This window comes from Mytilus trossulus, chromosome 9 (genome assembly GCF_036588685.1).
Source record: "Mytilus trossulus isolate FHL-02 chromosome 9, PNRI_Mtr1.1.1.hap1, whole genome shotgun sequence".
NCBI lineage: Eukaryota > Metazoa > Mollusca > Bivalvia > Mytilida > Mytilidae > Mytilus > Mytilus trossulus.
Genome location: NC_086381.1, coordinates 73,922,357 through 73,941,795, shown reverse-complemented (window position 1 = coordinate 73,941,795; position 19,439 = coordinate 73,922,357). Strand labels below are relative to the sequence as shown.

General features: G+C 31.3%; 1 protein-coding gene across 1 annotated transcript in view; it reads left to right on the top strand.

The window, feature by feature from the left end:
* LOC134683398 (bridge-like lipid transfer protein family member 3B) overlaps positions 1-19,439 on the top strand; it is a 55,360-nt gene that overhangs the window by 10,158 nt on the left and 25,763 nt on the right. Inside the window, exons 4-10 of the mRNA XM_063542680.1 lie at positions 8,809-8,891; positions 9,314-9,422; positions 9,938-10,181; positions 11,181-11,344; positions 11,963-12,113; positions 12,626-12,721; positions 17,554-18,054. Of these exons, the coding sequence (XP_063398750.1) occupies positions 8,809-8,891; positions 9,314-9,422; positions 9,938-10,181; positions 11,181-11,344; positions 11,963-12,113; positions 12,626-12,721; positions 17,554-18,054 (1,348 nt within the window). The remainder of the gene's footprint in view (positions 1-8,808; positions 8,892-9,313; positions 9,423-9,937; positions 10,182-11,180; positions 11,345-11,962; positions 12,114-12,625; positions 12,722-17,553; positions 18,055-19,439) is intronic.

Sequence of the window (19,439 nt, the reverse complement as noted above, 5' to 3'; positions counted from 1 at the left end):
CGTTTCGTCTTAAAAAAAGGCTCATTAGACTAGTGCGCTCGAATCAAAAAATTAAAAAAAGGCAAAATAAAGTACGAAGTTGAAGAGAATTGAGGACCAACATACCTAAAAGTTTTCCCAATTTCATCCTCCGTAAGGTTATCTATTCCTGAGATAAAAAGCCTTAGTGTTTCAAAAATACAAAATTTTGTTAACTATAAATTTATAATTATGAACATATCAATGATAACTCTTCCATCCTTCAATTGCAAACCACATAAAACCTAAACAATTCAAGTGCACTTATAAATTAAATGATGAAATGATGTAAAGCAAGGCTTAAGTTAGCGTGCTTGCTTTGGTTTTTTTTTTATTGTACAATCATTATGATAACACCAAATTTAATTCAAATATAATAATTATATAAATACAGGTTAAACTATGCCGATACATATTGTTTAAAGATGTCAATCTTATTAACAAAATTTGTATAAACAATTATACAAACAAAGCAAGCAAATAAACCAAAGTTTTGCTTTACATCCATTAGGAAACTAGCTGTAACGCCTTAATTTAGCCGACTTGCTCAAACAATAGATTAAGTAAGAGACGGATTTGATAAAATTTAACACATGGAGGAAAGTTTGGGTTTAAAACACTCTAAATAAATTCAATAGAAATTTCATTTATTTCAAATGTATTCCATTTAATTTCTTATAAATCGTATAGGGATCTTTATCCTTGTTTTTTTTTATCCATTTCCATATCCTTGTATTTTTTTTATCCATTTCCATATCCTTGTATTTTTTTTATCCATTTCCATGACACTTCACCACTAATTACGTACATCTTGATATAGATTGAATCGTTGGTTTTCCCGTTTAAAAGGTTTTACACTGGGGCCCTTTATAATTTGCTGTTCGGTGTCAGCCAAGACTCCATGTTGAAGACCGTATTTTGACTTATTTTTATTATATACTATTATAAATTGTGACTCGGATGGAGAGTTGTCTCATTGTCACATACGACATCTTATCTATCTATGGCTCAAACCGAAACGAAACGGGACAAAAAGGGATAAAAACACACTTTTTTGATATATTTATAATGGGCTTAATATGAGTCAGAAAAGAGTAGAATAGTGAGTCGCGTTGGGGTATAAGCGTGACGCTGAATTGCCGATTGTTTTTGTAAGCGTGACACGTGAAAGTTTAATGATTGTGTCGTGAAAACGAGAAATAAAGTATAGCAGGACACGGAAAATTTCAAAAAATCAGATCTGCATAGTATAAGCGGGATACGGGAATCTGACAAAGCAGTAAGCGGGATCAGGTATCAGACCCCCCCCCCCCCAATGATACCCCAGAATAAGATATTTATTTATCTTCATCATATTGTTACAGTCATGCCTTCAATAACAAATGTATCCCATGCATGCATTTTCATATTTTTGGTCCCTTTTTCAAGTTTGTGGTCTTCAAATTTATAGACAAAAGTCCTTATGGATATTTGGGGTTCTCTGACATGCTGAATCTAACCGTGTATCCAGTTTAGGGATCTTTTGCCAAGTTACCGAAATAGCCCACATAGAGGTCCAAAGGGTCTAAGATCATCAAACATGAATTGTAGCATGCATGTCGTGTACAATTACCCAAATGTGCATTGTTTGACCTCTGTGGTACTGAGTATCCACTCGCGGATTTAGAAATTTTCATAAGTAGGGCCCAATAACTGCCTAAGAGGGGGCCCGCTCCAGTGATTCTATAAAAGTAACCAAATGTTTTCCCAAAAAGGGGGCAACCCCCTGCCCCCCTTAATCCCCCCGTCGAAATTTACGAACATATATGCTTTTCAAGTGTGAAAAAATGTATACATAATCGGGAATGTCTTTAACAGAATAGTCTCACACCGTAACTATATCGGGCCCAACTATATATAATACTTTAACTACTTGACCAACAATGTATAAAAAAAACCAGAACGAATTTAATGTCATCTTTCCCTATTGTTTAATGTTATAAGTCTGTTTCAACTGGCAAGAATACCCATAAAGCGGACAAGCAGTTTGTTCTTTAAATTGCTGTCATTAAATATCAAGAAAGAAAATAAATCCCGAAATTGATTTGAAACTTGGATACTCTATAGTTTTCCTGGAAAATATTCACATCCCTTATGGATTATTAGTGTACGTCCAGTTGCGTACATATAACATGTATGTCGGAACAATTGTGATGATGACGAATTTCTTCCTTTATTCGAGAACAATCTAATTGATATATAAATGTCCATAAATGAGCCAAAGAAAGTTTTATATCGACCTGTATTTAAATCTCTTCTTCTTCTTTTGGTATACAATAGTCTTTCGACATTTGATGATTACATACTGTTGGCATACGTGGACTAGTCTACTACATGTAACAAAACTTTTACCCCAATTCACACAAAATGTATGTTTCTTTCTTATGTACAATGTATACATGTATATATTTGAATTTGCGCTATAGTTCCGTAACTTTTTATCCTGGCGTATATACGAATGGTCGACAAGTGCGTACAATTTTTTTAATCAAAATTTCTGGTAAAGTCTGATCTGTCCTTCACCATTGACAAAAAATATGTATATAGATTTTTATTTCATCAAATCTGTTGTTTATTTTTAGGTATTATCTATATTTTTATAAATAATTTTCTTTACATCAGAAATGTTATTCATAAACAAGCGTATGAGTTTAGTATGACCAGGTTGTTGGTCACCTCTGTCATGTTCATTAGTTTCGGGGGAAACTAGCGGTAGTTTAGATAAAGTCCAAGTCGCTGGAAAGTTTACATATTTATTTCACGTCCATATATTTCAAATATCAAAACATAACTGAATAACAACATAAAAACAAATATAAAATACAAATTCAAAAGACTGATTGATATACGGAAAAGGAACCAATCAAATATCTTTTTATTAAATAATTAATTCGCGTTTTGCCGAAAGCGGGGATTACAGATTAAAAACATGCTTTGTCAAGAATGGCTTTCGGCAGTTATCACTTAGTGTCAATTTATCTATATTCTTTCTTACAGAACCTTTTATCATAAAGACGGATATAAATCTTTGATAATTAATCTGAATGAAAGGATTATAGTTAAGTGTAAAATACAAGTAACTTTTGAATAGCGTAAAATACAATAAACTAATCCACCTTATGACCAGGTTGTTGGTCACCTCTGTCATGTTCATTAGTTTCTGGGGAAACTAGCGGTAGTTTAGATAAAGTCCAAGTCGCTGGAAAGTTTACATATTTATTTCACGTCCATATATTTCAAATATCAAAACATAACTGAATAACAACATAAAAACAAATATAAAATACAAATTCAAAAGACTGATTGATATACGGAAAAGGAACCAATCAAATATCTTTTTATTAAATAATTAATTCGCGTTTTGCCGAAAGCGGGGATTACAGATTAAAAACATGCTTTGTCAAGAATGGCTTTCGGCAGTTATCACTTAGTGTCAATTTATCTACCGGTATATTCTTTCTTACAGAACCTTTTATCATAAAGACGGATATAAATCTTTGATAATTAATCTGAATGAAAGGATTATAGTTAAGTGTAAAATACAAGTAACTTTTGAATAGCGTAAAATACAATAAACTAATAAATTATTAAAACGCAATGAGGACTCGGAATAATTGATAAAAAGCAAATATTATAAAAATATACAAAATCCTAAGTGTGAACTTTGAACGAACAATTGTCGGGTCATATTAGTAATGACTAGTATATATAATATCACTTTCGGACACACAAGATAGAGATGCATATTATACGAATGTAGGAAAAAAAGTCACAGGAAAAAAAGTCACGGGAAAAAAAGTCACAGGAAATATATATTTTTTGCATGAAATAGTCATAGGGTCTGCACATACATGTATTAACAGGAGAAACATTCCCAATTTGTATTTTTTTTCTTATGGAAATGGTCATAAGGCCGCACATATAATATATATGGATATATTAGCGAAACATTCCCAATAGATATTTGTTTGGAAATAGACATTTGTTAATTCATTTTATACGACTAGCTTTGGAAATTTAGATATAAATTGCAAATCATTTAAATGGAACATGTTCATGCTGGTGTACTAGATTGATACATGTTTTCAAAGATTTGATGTAATTATTTTTGTTTTATATCTCTTAGAGATGTGAGTTTAACAGCAACAATTTCCCCTAATTTTAATAAAAGTTAGAAGTTCAGTATATAACTTGACCACATGTTTTTTGGATTTTTATAAAGATAAGTATTCTGTAATTTAGTGTTAAACAAACAACTCATTGCCATTAATAATAGCTTAGCATTTTATACATATATATCTAGGGACTGTTGATATTGATGTGTGGCTTCTTGTGGCACCTCCCCCCTTTGTAGACCTTTTATTTCTTGTCTTGGTAGGAAGCCATATCAATGAAATACAACTTATGCTCAATATTAAATAAAAGGACACAATCAGTTTTCCCTGTTAGTTAAAAAAGTCAATTTTGAAAAAAAGAAAATGATTTATTCAGATACACTTTTATTAGTATATATATCACGTATATAATTCCTTTATAGTTTTAAAAAATTAATCCGATACAAATATATATTGACTTTTTCAATGCTTTCGAAAACTACAGTTTAATTATTTATTGCATACATGTACATAGTGACTTTTTCACATGCATTCCAACATATTTCTGACAAATAAGTTTACTTAAACAAATTGTGACTTTTTTTCCTGCGACTTTTTTTCTTGTGACTTTTTTTCCTGTGACTTTATTTCCTAGGGATATTGTGACTTTTTTCCTGTGACTTTTTTCCCGTTATACACCTAATAGTTCAAAATGGAAAGTTATAAGTTACAGGCCGTTGACACTGACCAATACCCTAAGACGTGAAACGATGCATGAATTTGCAAGCTCGACAGGAAATCGCCTGAATACCTGGACGTGTCACATAATTTTTACTATTTAACTTATTCCAATATTATCATTATTGTTAAAAATAACAGATCATGGTTATTAAAAAAAAAAGATAAGATTTTTCCGTATCAACATAGTTTGTATAGTTAACTAGTCGGATAAAACAACCGTACGATTGACAAGATATCGACACGCAATTACGACTACATCGGGTGTCTGTAGTTTTGTTCCTTAGACATATCTTGGGTGCAAAGCGGAGAAGGTAACAAAATGGCCGACCGGAGAGAATTGATACTCTAAATTCAAAATCGATGGTGATCTCTTATCTAGCAGAATTAAACTTTAATATTCATGCATTTGAGCATTTTTATACAGAATGAACATAATATCAATTTTTGATTTTTTTGCGAAGTTTCCCTTTAATGAAAATTCCCAATCATCACAATAAAAAGGGTGAAACAGCTTGTATACTTTGAGCTTTCGAACTAAATGGTAACCCCAACCCCCAACATAGAATGGTTCAAATTTTGAGTTGGAGCCGTTAGACCGCTCTATAATTTGATATAATTTGTCTCGGTGGATCCAGGGGGGTTCCGGGGGTTGGACCCCCTTTTTTTGGCCGATCAATGCATTTGAATAGAGCATATACTTGGCCCCCCCCTTTTACTCTGGGTTGGGACCCCCTTTTTTTAATATGGCTGGATCCGCGCCTGATTGCAGTACACTGCACTGTGAGTATTTGTTAGATAATCACGCGCGATTTTATCATTTAAAGGAAATGCTTCACGAAATAACTAAGATCAGTTTATGTGTACTCGTAACACAAAGAAGAAAAGATTGGGCTGCCTCTCTTCAATTGTGTCTAGTTACCAAAGTAAAATCAAAATTTATAATTCTCTGACAATGCACCTGGTGATATATTGTATATGTCATTCCAACACTTACACTTGTTCTTTTATTTGTGTGGTTATATAATGACCATTTTAATTCAAAGCTTGGTCAGTTGGATTTGCATCCTTCATTTTCCAGTACTCCAGAATTTCTACATACATATCACAGTAAGTAATTAAAGTTGTGTGTTAAACGTCAATGCAAAAGCAAAAAATCCATAATTTTTTTTAGAGGGCACATATGTTTCTTTCGTCTGACAGCAGGTATACACCACAGTTATCGTAAATATTAAAAACATATATAAAAAAAATCGAAAAGAAACCATTATTTTTTTTAACACAAAACAGAGAAAAGAACTGATAAGTGCGGGGAATCCATGCGCCTTTCCTCCCTGATGTTTCGATATTTTAAAAAATAATTATTCTTTTATCCATGTTAACACGTGAAAACTACACCAGTGAGTTCCATATATGTCATAAACTTACAGCTGGTCCTGAATATGCATGAAGTATTTGCCACTGGACTTTAAACAACCAACAATCAATCACACTATATATACAACTTATAGTATATATAGTTGTGAAATACAAAATGTATATTATAATTATACAATTATAGCCAAATAAATAGAATACAATGATACACACTACTTTATATACTAAGTAACTGACATAATTTAAAGGAATAATCTCTAAACTATACAAGTAGAGAAGCGAAAAGTTTCTTTTGAATAGTAAACAAACTTCCGAACAGTACATGTTTTTTAATGATTTTCCCTACGGCGCTCAAATATTTTGCATGGTCTTTTAGTGTTTAGACATATGACATTGTAAGAACCCTTAACGTATAATAGATTCAAATTCGTTATTTTGTTCAATATAAGAAAAACAAAGACATGTATATTAAAAACTGACGGTCAGACATCACTATTTAAATACGTGTATACACAAATTCATTAGTTCTTTATTAACGTTTAGCCCTACGGCACCTTTTTATTAAGAATGATGATGAGAGTAATTGTAAAATATAATAGGCATGTTCTTTCTTACGTTATGGATCATTGATTTTGTTACCTGTTGACCCGGTTGATTACTAGCACGTGCCATTGAACTGGACCATTTTAACTAACACAGATTTTTTTTTAAATTAACGCCATACATATATACTAAGTACTATAGATATAGGAAGATGTGGTGTGAGTGCCAATGATACAACTCTCCATCCAAATAACAATTTAAAAATTAAACCATTATAGGTTAAAGTACGGCCTTCAACACGGAGCCTTGGCTCACACCGAACAACAAGCTATAAAGGGCCCCAAAATTACTAGTGTAAAACCATTCAAACGGGAAAACCAACGGTCTAATCTACATATTATATGAATTAGAAAATAAATTTTATAAGGATACAACATTGTTTGAATGAACATTTTTATACGGTGATACTTTAACACAGTCCCGACAGAGACTGAATGCAGTATCATGATCAGCTTTCGGGATTCGGGAAGTCTTTTTTTTGAATTTCCGGATGTCGAGAATATTTTTTTCCAAGTTTAATAGAGTATTAACTCGCACGAAAAAAACATAAAAAAGCAACAGCTTCCACGGTAAACTATGACATATATCAACAGATAACGAATTAAAGCAACTGTAATACATAAAACAAAAATATGCATGTGTTAATTTGCCTCCGTTGCATTTCTGTGGATTGTCTCATTGGCAATCATACAACATTTCCTTAACTTTTTAAGGTAACGTTTAGGATTTTCTGTTACTTTTTAATCTTCAAATACGAAAGACATTTTCACCGGTGTTCCCATTTTAAGGTTAAATTGATGGCATACATTTTGGTGTGTATACAATAAACATACGTCCTTGCATTTAATTATCAATATATATATTCATATAAACTAACATTTATTAAAAAATTAACAATTATATAGACGAATAATTTAGTAGTTCCTCAACAAAACAAGAAAAGAAATAAAGAATCAACAGAAGATTTAATCCTTATTTATCTTTTAATTAACCAAAATATACTTCAAATTATAATTATATTAAAATACATGTATATTAATCTAAAATGCATTATCGATTAGAAGGGGCGCAACTCGTGGTATCAAACCGATATACTGAACGGATCTAAACAGGGTCTGAAAATTTTGAACGTAATTTTGTATCCATGGTCTGTTTTGGTCTGACACTGTCTTAACGAGTCTAAACAGCCCGCTAGACGATTCAGTCTTTTCCGTCTGGACATGCCTTAACGAACTGATTTACCTGATGCGGCTATCGATCGTAACGCAGTCTTAACGGTCTAAAATGTCTCGACGATTTCCTCTAGCGGTAAATCCAGTCAATCAAGATGTGATCAGACCAAAATGACCGTTTCAAACTGAAATCGTGCTACTAGTGCTGTTAGCAAAGATACCACATCACCTCGGCTAAAAAATTTACAAATGACGTCAGATTTGCAGACTTTATTTCAATCAAAGTCGTTCTAACTTTTCATAGTAATGTTGTCATTTTGGAATTTGATTTTCAAATATTGTACCTATTCACTAACTATACCAGTCTGTGCCAAACTGTTTTAGGCTGAAAAAGAAATTTGAATTTTTCTTCTATATATTCAACCAAAAATTCCTAAACATTCTGTCTGACAAAATGATTTTTTGTCTGACATTTTGTCAGTCAGACAGAGTTTGGGATACACTGTATACTCTCATATATATATATAACAGGCTTTTATTTGAACTTGGAATTAATTAAAAATTTCAATAACAAGAAATCAAGCAAACTCCATAATTTAAAAAAAATAAATTTAAATTGATACTTGTTTATTTCAAATACATATTTTTTTATATGACAATGAGTGAAAAAAGGAATATCTTTCTAAAATGTAATACTAATTCCATAATTAAAAATAATTCCAAGTTCAAATAATAGCCTGTTATATTCTTTCTACTTCTGATTGCAGTATCTGGATGAAGTAATTTTAGAAATTGAAACTTGTGAAGAACCAAGACCGCCGAGTAATCCAGCTCATTTAGCTAGCTATAGGTATGATATTTAAACAAAAGCCAATTCATTATCTGGTCGATTAACCAATTAAGATGTTTTAATCTAGACTATCTAATTCTTTTTTTTCATTTAGTTTGATACCAAATTCAGACCTTTAAATTTTTGGTCCATTTTTGTCTAATACATGTAAGAAGAAAAAAAAGCAAAAAAGAAAATGTGGTATGACTTGACAAACAAAAATTATAAATAATCCAGTTTAGTTAAGGTAGGTGTTATTTCAAAATATTTTATTTTTCATAAAAGGTAGACATTTTACACATTGAACACTTATACCTTTCCATAACTGGAGTTATTGGTTTGACGAATTATTGTTTCAAAAAGCATAATTCCTGATTAAAAAATGGAAACTGATCTAAAACAATGTAAACAAAACAAATTTTTCTATGATTTACTTTTTTCAGGTCTGGAGGAAAATATGGCTTTGTTGATAGAGTTATTGATGGCATCTATGTCCAGATAAATTCTGTGTCTGTCAAGTTTATTTCACGTCAGTTCAATGCTACATTACAGGTAACTATTTATTTACACTTGCATACCGTTAGCTTGTTCTGATTTAGTTTTATATTATAGTTTCTTGTTATAGTATACACACATTTCTGTTTATTAATTACAAATAAAATGTCAGTTTACACAAATACAGTGAAGAAACCACAATACACAAAGAGATAAAAATAAAGACTAGATTGCAAAACAACCAAACTCCATGTTATTTGTTGGTAGTTCATCGAAAACTCTTCTGAGATTTCTATTTTTTTCTTAACTGACTTTTGTCAGCTCTTTCCTGTTCTTCTTTACAGTGGTAAATAAAGCATACAAGAAAAATTTTTCACAGTAGATTTATCAATGATCTAAAATAGTTGAACTTATAATTTTGAAATAAGGTATTTCTTAGTTTAAATCAGAGAGCAAAAGGTTGGAATGAATTGCAAAATAACTTTAAAAAAAATAGATTAGTCATCAGAGCAAAAAAAGGAAACTTTTATTTACAAATAGTTTCAAACATGTGATATATTTTGTTTCTAAAGTTATCCAGAGTGCAAGTAGGAAGTGTTACACCAACGTGGCAAAAGACTAGTCACCTTGGCAACACCAAGTTAAAAGATCCAGATAGAGGAGAAATTCTATTATTCAAAGAAGTTGAATGGCAGACGACACGAATTGAAGCCACAGCAGTTGAAGGAGAATCTAGTGAACAGTTTGTAACCACACCCCTCAGATTTATAGCCAACCAATCAAAAATCAGAATTGCTATCAAGAAAAAATTAAGTGGTAGGTTAAAATAGGCATTTAGATTTGTCTATGTAAACAGTAATTAAATTTTTGTCACTAATCTGACCGTCCTGGCCTTATATACCTTGCTTGGGTTTAAGCTTAGGCTCTGTGTTGAAGATGTGCTTTGGCATCATTGAAATTACCTTATCTGATATGTGGTATTGAAAATTTGTAACAAACATTAGGCTTTCGCCACTATGTTTTAAATTCTTATTATATAAAACCTAGATCTTAAAAATATTGCCATTTTTATCTGGGATATATATATATTTATCATATGTTTAGTAGTAAATACAGAAGTTTTGCATATTTGATAAATAGCCTGCTGTTTAATCCATATCGCGCAACTTTGATGTGCACCATTTATCGCATACCCTTTATCACACCCTTACCCTTTATGGCATATCCTTTATCCAACCCCTACTGCAACTATAAAAAATACAAAACACACAAATAAATACAATAATAAATAAAAGATTTTTAAAACAACAGCACGCAAATTGTAAGGTAACCCAGGTGCTTCAGATAAGTAATTGAGCAGTTCTTTTAAGACCTTTGAAACAAGACAAAAGTAGATCTGAAGGTAACCCAGTGCTATGGATCAGAAAACAGTTCATATAATATAATACTCTTCTTTGTTGAAATATATGATAAAGCGTATAATACATGGCAAAATCCGTATCACATGCAGTATCACCCTCGACCAATATCATCCCTCAGGCCTAAAGGCCCTTGGGCTGATATTGATGTCTTGGGATGATACGACATATGATACAGATTTTGCCATGTATTATTCTCTATATAAATATATTTACTTGCATTTTCCAGGTTTGAAAATGACATCTATTGCTGAGGCTTGTAACTCAACAAATCACACATTAGAAAAGTCCATTTGAGTTGTCTCCCCTGAACCAATAAACTTACTGTTAAAAAAAATGTTACTTGAAGTTGAAATTTTAAAAAGTCCTGCAGATAATTTTACCTTTTATATTGCAGATTGTTCCATTATATCGACCAGACTGATGCTATATTTAGATGACCTCTTATGGGTGTTAACGGACACACAATTAAAGGCTGCAGTATTATATGCCAACTCACTGAAGGAAACAATAGAAAAATCAAGAAGACAAAGTAAAAACTTAGCTGCTGAAAAACTACAGGTGATAGATAAAAAAAATGTTGTCCCCTTAAAAATATTTTCTCTATAGTTTAGAGTGAACAAATCTTTTTTTTATTCATATAACTTGCAAATTATAAAGATCTGTTAATGTTAACATCCTCTCCTCACTCAACCAAACAAAATGTTACTAATTAAAGATTTTCCTGTGAACGTAGAATGTTAGTAAAAATTGTTTTACAAAAGTTTTTCACCTATTGGTCCTACTTTTCTTGCATAGTGCTGCTATTTCCTGGGTCTTTTATATTTTGTAGTTTGTGTGAAAATCTTTTATCCTCCAGATTTTTATCATGTACAAAATGTATTAATAATTAGATATAAACTATGTTCATCAAATTGATAATGTGACACAGTTATTTATTTTATACAATTAGACTTTCTCTACAAATTTGTATCAATGTTAAATAGATGGTGTCCATAACAGCAATATTTTAAAAACAAAGTCCGTTTTTCAAAAATATAAAGTTATTATTAAAAAAAAGAAATATTTTGATAGCACTGCAGAATAAAAAATTGAATAGTGAATTCTAAATACAAAATCAGTAGATACTGAAAAAAAATTAAAGAAAAACTCCAAAGTAACTGATTATTTTGTTTACAGAGACAAGGTCATGCTGGGAATACACCAGCTGTACAACAGCCTCAGCAGACGTCTGCACACTTCAGTAGGTTTGATGTGCAGACGACATCATACCACCTGATCACCAGCAGGATTGACCTTCACCTTTGTGATGACAGCTCACCAGATTCAGGTTCAAATAATTTATGAATCTCAATACTGTTTTTCTTGATAACTGTGAATTCTTTCTTTTTGCAATATTTTATTGAGCATCAATTAAGTTATATATAAATTAAATCTATAAGAATCATTTTTGTTTACAGAAAAGTAAAGGCTGGATTATCTCCCTTGTTAGAAAGTGTATTTATTTCACTTTAATTATTTACTTGTAATACAGATCACTAGATAGTTTGTCTTGATTTTGTTGGTTTTGTCAAGTTGCAGATGCAAATTTTATGCACATAGCTTTAGATAACAATCTTGAGTGTTGTTAAAAATACATGCTGATATGAATTTGAGTATGGAAAGCCTTTGATTTTGACCTCGCTTAAAGTTCAACTATCCTAAAATACTTCTTATGGTAGTGTTTAATGAAACTTATTTCATATTCCCTACTAGACAGTTTAAACATATGGCCAAATCAATACTTGAAATGTAAAAATTTGTTTATAAGGAAATATTTAATATAATGGATATCTTTTACAGTTCATGGTGCCGACCACAATAAACAAATAGAAGGCGGAGCTATGCAGGTTACAATACACAAGCTGTCAGTAGATATATACCCCTACAATACAGCTGGTAAGTTAATCATAACATGCTTGTCTCCCTTGGCTTACATCCTGTCATTTGTGGTCTATGCATAGCATTCATTGAGTTTTTTGCTTTTTTTGCAAATTTACGTTCTTGCTTTCTATGTTGTTTGATATTGCTGACTGTTTAGTTTCTAAAAAAAAAGTAATATAACAACAACAATATTTTCTTTTTTTTTATTTAGAGGGAAATATTTTTAAAAACCAGTATTGAGAAAGTAGAAGGTATAATGATAGGGACACATTTGTCATCTTTTGAATAAGAAACTAAAAAAGAATTATATATCTATCAAAAAAAATCCTTCAAAATAAACCACTAACTATACCAGGCTTAATTTGAACAGAAAACTTGCATTTTGTCTACACAAGACCAATCAGTGACTCTTGAATAAAAAAAAAATTAAAAGGTTGAAGTAAGTACCAACTTGAAAACTATTGAGAACAAACCATTCACAAGACATTAGTTTTCCAGATATAATTAAATATTTTATGTTAAATTGTGTTCCTGAAGGGTTATTAAATGTTCTTGCTTTTGATACTAAATAGTATTTGTTTGAAATCTAGAATATGAGCCTAAAAGATGATCAGATATTTTTTTTGCATTTTAGGGGTCTAAAAATGGCCCTAATTTTACTCCCTTTGTCCTGGTATACCTTTTTAGTTGTTAAATTCTTTAGTTTAAATGTGCACTTATTTTTTCTCTCACTTAAATACAAATTTTTTAACAGTTAAAAATGCAGCAAGGGAAACAAACTTGTTAATGATTAAGGATGACATTCATATTTTTTCAATGAAACAAAACATCTTTCAGACATGGATTTGATAACAACCCGTGGTGAGTTACAGCATGTTACTATGGCAATCAGACAATAATAAAGTCATTTTCATATTTTCAACGTTTTTCGAACTAGAATCATTGTTTACAAATACCATTAAACATTTGATAGAGATATTTAAGATTATGCCCCTTACTTTTCTTTAATCTATTCTCCTATTAGACATTGATTTAAGATTATGCCCCTTACTTTTCTTTAATCTATTCTCCTATTAGACATTGATTTAAGATTATGCCCCTTACTTTTCTTTAATCTATTCTCCTATTAGACATTGATTTAAGATTATGCCCCTTACTTTTCTTTAATCTATTCTCCTATTAGACATTGATTTAAGATTATGCCCCTTACTTTTCTTTAATCTATTCTCCTATTAGACATTGATTTAAGATTATGCCCCTTACTTTTCTTTAATCTATTCTCCTATTAGACATTGATTTAAGATTATGCCCCTTACTTTTCTTTAATCTATTCTGCTATTAGACATTGATTTAAGATTATGCCCCTTACTTTTCTTTAATCTATTCTCCTATAAGACATTGATTTAAGATTATGCCCCTTACTTTTCTTTAATCTATTCTCCTATTAGACATTGATTTAAGATTATGCCCCTTACTTTTCTTTAATCTATTCTCCTATTAGACATTGATTTAAGATTATGCCCCTTACTTTTCTTTAATCTATTCTCCTATTAGACATTGATTTAAGATTATGCCCCTTACTTTTCTTTAATCTATTCTCCTATTAGACATTGATTTAAGATTATGCCCCTTACTTTTCTTTAATCTATTCTCCTATTAGACATTGATTTAAGATTATGCCCCTTACTTTTCTTTAATCTATTCTCCTATTAGACATTGATTTAAGATTATGCCCCTTACTTTTCTTTAATCTATGCTCCTATTAGACATTGATTTAAGATTATGCCCCTTACTTTTCTTTAATCTATTCTTCTATTAGACATTGATTTAAGATTATGCCCCTTACTTTTCTTTAATCTATTCTTCTATTAGACATTGATTTAAGATTATGCCCCTTACTTTTCTTTAATCTATTCTCCTATTAGACATTAATTTAAGATTATGCCCCTTACTTTTCTTTAATCTATTCTCCTATTTCTAAAGGGGGCCCGTTAATTGTGTATTTACTTTAAGATAGCATATGATTGATAATGTTTACTATTTATGATAAGCAAAATACTATTTCAAAGACTGATTCTCTAATTTTGAAGGTAGCACACAAAGCTGTGCATTAACCAAGCCTTTGACTGAAAACTTTACATTTGAAATTATGCAAACTTTTCGTAAATTTATTCCACAATTCCAAAATATATTTCAGTTTATGCAACAAAATTACTTTGGTTTTATGATCAATTATTGAATGACTTTTCAGTATTGTGATTTTAAAAAGAATGGAAATAACTTAAACACTGCATGTTAGACATCACATCACTCATTTAAAAAAGAAGCTTAAACTTTTTTTTAATTTTTAAATTATGTTTTGGCTCAAGAGGCCCACAGGCTCTATTGAGATATTGCCATCACTTTTTTATCATGGAATATGTCACATATAAACCTTTTTTTCCCCTATTTATGGGCATTATGTTTTTTGGTCTGTGCTTCCATTCATTCGTCTGTCTGTCTTTCCGTCTGTTCATCTGTTTGTCTGGCTGTCCCGCTTCAGGTTTAATTTTTTGGTCGAGGTAGTTTTTGATGAAGTTAAAGTTGAAGTCCAATCAACTTGAAACTTAGTACACATGTTCCCTTTGATATTTTCTTTCTAGAGCTTTTACCCCATTTTAACAGTCCACTGAACATAGAAAATGATAGTGGGGATGGGGCATACGTGTACCGTGAACACATTCTTGTTTGTTTTTTTTAAAGTTCTTCTCCTGCCAAGCTACTTAACTAATGCAAACCAAACTTTACACTATTGATCTTAAAGGTGTTTTAATCATAGTAAATTTTGTTGAGATCCAGCAACCAAGATGGCTGTCATGGCTGAAATTAGAACTATTATGGATAAAGAAAATCTTATTGGCTGTACTTATTAATAATGTTAACATATACCCACCTTCTACCTAATTTATTTGATAAAATTTTTATTGCCCTTAATGACAATGTTCCTCTGTTTTAATTGTTTTCATGTTGTCTTTGAAATTATAACAGATAAACAGAAGCTTATTTTTTATAAGAGTTATTTCCCTTTAAATGAATTTTGTTTTAGCCATGATTGGCATTTCTGTTTCAAAAATCTTCACATCTTAGAATACTAAACCAAGGTTGACATTAATGATTTCTATTCAGTGTTTTTTTTTGTGAATAACATCAAAAATCATATTCACAATTGACACCACTTTATACACTTGTTAATAGTTGGTAATCCCCCTCCCCCCCCCCCCCCCCCCTTTTTTTGTTTCTGGCAAAAATTATGTTTTTTACATTTTCATATTGCTTGCTAGATTATTAGATCATGTATATTTGACACAGTTTACATTTACTTGAATCTGGTTAAAAATTGTAAAGCATCTGTTATCATTGACTTTTCTTGTGTTCACATTTGACGAAACTCATTTTTTTGTCGATTTTGCTGACAGTAAAAAAGTTATAAGCATTAACTGTTTATCTCCTGATCTGAATTATATATGAAAACTAATTTTTGTACCTCTGCAGCTTTAGGCATTTTTTTGTATATTTATTTTTCAAAGAATAAAATTGAATCGTAATTTTTACTTTCTATTTTAATAGCATGTTTGGAAATAGTTATTTTACATTTATTGATTTTTATGTATTTTGACGTTCAAAAGTCAAATTTGATTATACATCATTGTTGGGTTGCTGTCTTTATGATCACTACCCCACACCTCTTTTTAATTGTCTGCTATTTTCACATTTTAGCAAGCAGCTCAATATTCCAAATATAACTGACATTTAGCTTATAAAACTACTTTTATGCATGAATTTTATCTCGGTGTGCTTTAGTGCTAATGCATATTTTGGAAAAGGGAATGTTATAAATGTTATAAAAACAGACTTTTAAGATACTTCTAAAGATATTAATTGAAGTTTTTAGTGTAAAATATTCAGCTGTAAGAAATCCAATGTAAGTGGTATTACAAAATGTATATGGAGGTTAAATTTTCGTGAGGGTTTTAATTTTTTGGATATATTCTTTCCACGAAATAAACGAAATAAAATCCTCCACCAAATTTTTGCTTTTACAGTATACAACTAACAAATATGTAATAGATCAAATGTTAATTCCCTCTCTGTCAAGAGAATCATTTGGTAGTTCCCTCAGTGTCACAAAATCAAATGTTAATTGCCCTGGCTGTTTTTAGAGAATGAAAAAGTAATTTTCTTCTTATCAAGAGAATCAAATGGTAGTTCCCTCTATGTCAAGATAATCAAACAGTTATTTCCTTTGTGTCAACATGGTCAAGGAAATATAATGGAAATTCCCAGTGTGTCAGAATAATAAAATGGTCATTTTCTTTGTGTCAAGGGAATCAAAGAGTAATTCCCTTTATACCAGTAAAATCAAATGGTAGTTTCTCCTTGTAATGAGAACCAAATGATGATTAAGATACTCTAACTGTGTTTGATTTAACTCATCTATATTGTATTAGAATTAGTTTTTTCGAATCAAAATCAGTGACAGTCCATAGAAAAAGGCAATCATAAGAATTTCCCTGAACTATGAAGAAAGTGCTTTGCTCATTGTTGAAGGCCATACAGTGACCTTTAGATATTAATTTCTGCGTCATTTTGGTCTCTTGTGGAAAGCTGTCTCATTGGCAATCATTCCACATCTTCTTTTTTTATGGATAAAAAAGACAGCAACAGTGAGGCAAACATTATTTGGTACATAGTGATAAATAAAAAAACAGACAAAGGGCAATAACATATTTCACATTTGTAGTGAAGGAATATTGATTGTTTTGATAAGCATTCAAAGAGCATAACATTTTAATTTTCTCATTTTGTAGGTGGCGAAAGAAAACATTGGTTTTCTTATAGTGATAATCAAGGATCTCGTAATCATTGGGTACAACAACTGTTTAATGCATTCAAGAAAGAAGTGGGAAAAGCTAGAGAGACATGTTTTGCTAATTCACCTACTCAGTCACCTGCCCATCAACCAACCAATCAGAGAACACCAGAAAGAAGTTCAACCAATCAGAAGACTCCAGAAAAGATGTCTTCTGCTGCTAGTCAAAACCAACCAAAACCCAATGCATCACCTCAACCAACCAGAAAAACATCTCATTCTACCCCAAAACCAAGAACAACCAAACTTTTAGAAAGCTGTATTGTTTTGAAGATTGAAGAGTTTACAATTTACCAGGTGTCGACTGCTGATAATACACGTAATACACCAAAAAAGTTTCTGTCATCTGATAAAAAGCAGCTCCATCTACCTTCAGATACATCCATTCTCCATGCAGAATACACAGAGTATTTCTTCCCAGAAGGCATTGATTATCCAGGTAACATTTCTGTCACTTTCTAATACTTCTCTCTGTAAGCTTATATAATGTTTGACCTTTACAATATCCTGGAGCTTAATTTGATTATCTTCCTTTTATTCTGAAATTATGATAATTTTGACTCAACTATTATCTTAGAAATTAAGACTTGTCTTTTCAGTACTTTATTTGGCAACAGCATGTTAAAATTTTGAGGTAGGCTTTTGGATAAAGTTTTTAGAACATATCTTTTTGTCATAGAATCATGTGATAACTTTATTTAGAGCAAACAAGTAGAATATTACATGTTTTCCTTATGGACCAACAGAAATAGAGTAAGAAAATCACCAGGAGAGCAAGACTAGCTATAGTATACTTCAAAAGAAGCCATTCTCAATTTTACTTGAAAAACTCAAACTACCGTAATAGTAGGTTTTTTTTTGGCTCACCTGGCCCGAAGGGCCAAGTGAGCTTTTCCCATCACTTTGGGTCCGGCGTCCATCGTCGTCCCGCGTCCATCGTCGTCCCACGTCCATCGTCGTCCGGCGTCCATCATCGTCCGTCAACGTTAACTTTTACAAAAATCTTCTCCTCTGAAACTACTGGGCCATATTTAACCAGCCACTATCATCATTGGGGTATCTCGTTTAAAAAATGTGTCCGATGACCCGGTCAACCAATCAAGATGGCTGCCATGGCTAATAATAGAACATAGGGGTAAAATGCAGTTTTTGGCTTATAACTCAAAAACCAAAGCATTTAGTGCAAATCTGACATGGGGTAAAATTGTTCATCAGGTGAAGATCTATCTGCTCTAAAATTTTCAGATGAATTGGACAACCCGTTGTTGGGTTGCTGCCCCTGAATTGGTAATTTAAAGGAAATTTTGCTGTTTTTGGTTATTATCTTGAATATTATTTTAGATAGAGATAAACTGTAAAAGCAATAAATGTCACCAAAGTAAGATCTACAAATAAGGGACCGAAATGGTCAGTTAACCCCTTTAGGAGTTATTGCCCTTTATAGTCAATTTTTAACCATTTTTCGTAAATCTTAGTTATCTTTTACAAAATCTTCTCCTCTGAAACTACTGGGCCAAGTTAATTATAGATAGAGATAATTGTAAGCAGCAAGAATGTTCAGTAAAGTAAGATGAACAAACACACCACCATCATCAAAACACAATTTTGTCATGAATCTATCTTCATCCTTTGTTTAATATTCACATAGACCAAGCCGAGCGAAACAGGCTCTTTAGAGCCTCTAGTTACCAATTCCCTTAATTGACCTTGTAATTAAAGATCCCTTTTGTAGTTGTCACCCTTGTGAGGCACATTTTTTTTGGTTTATAATGGAGAGCTAGGGTAAAGAGCAAATGTATCCACAGGTACCTTTAAGTTTTTCAA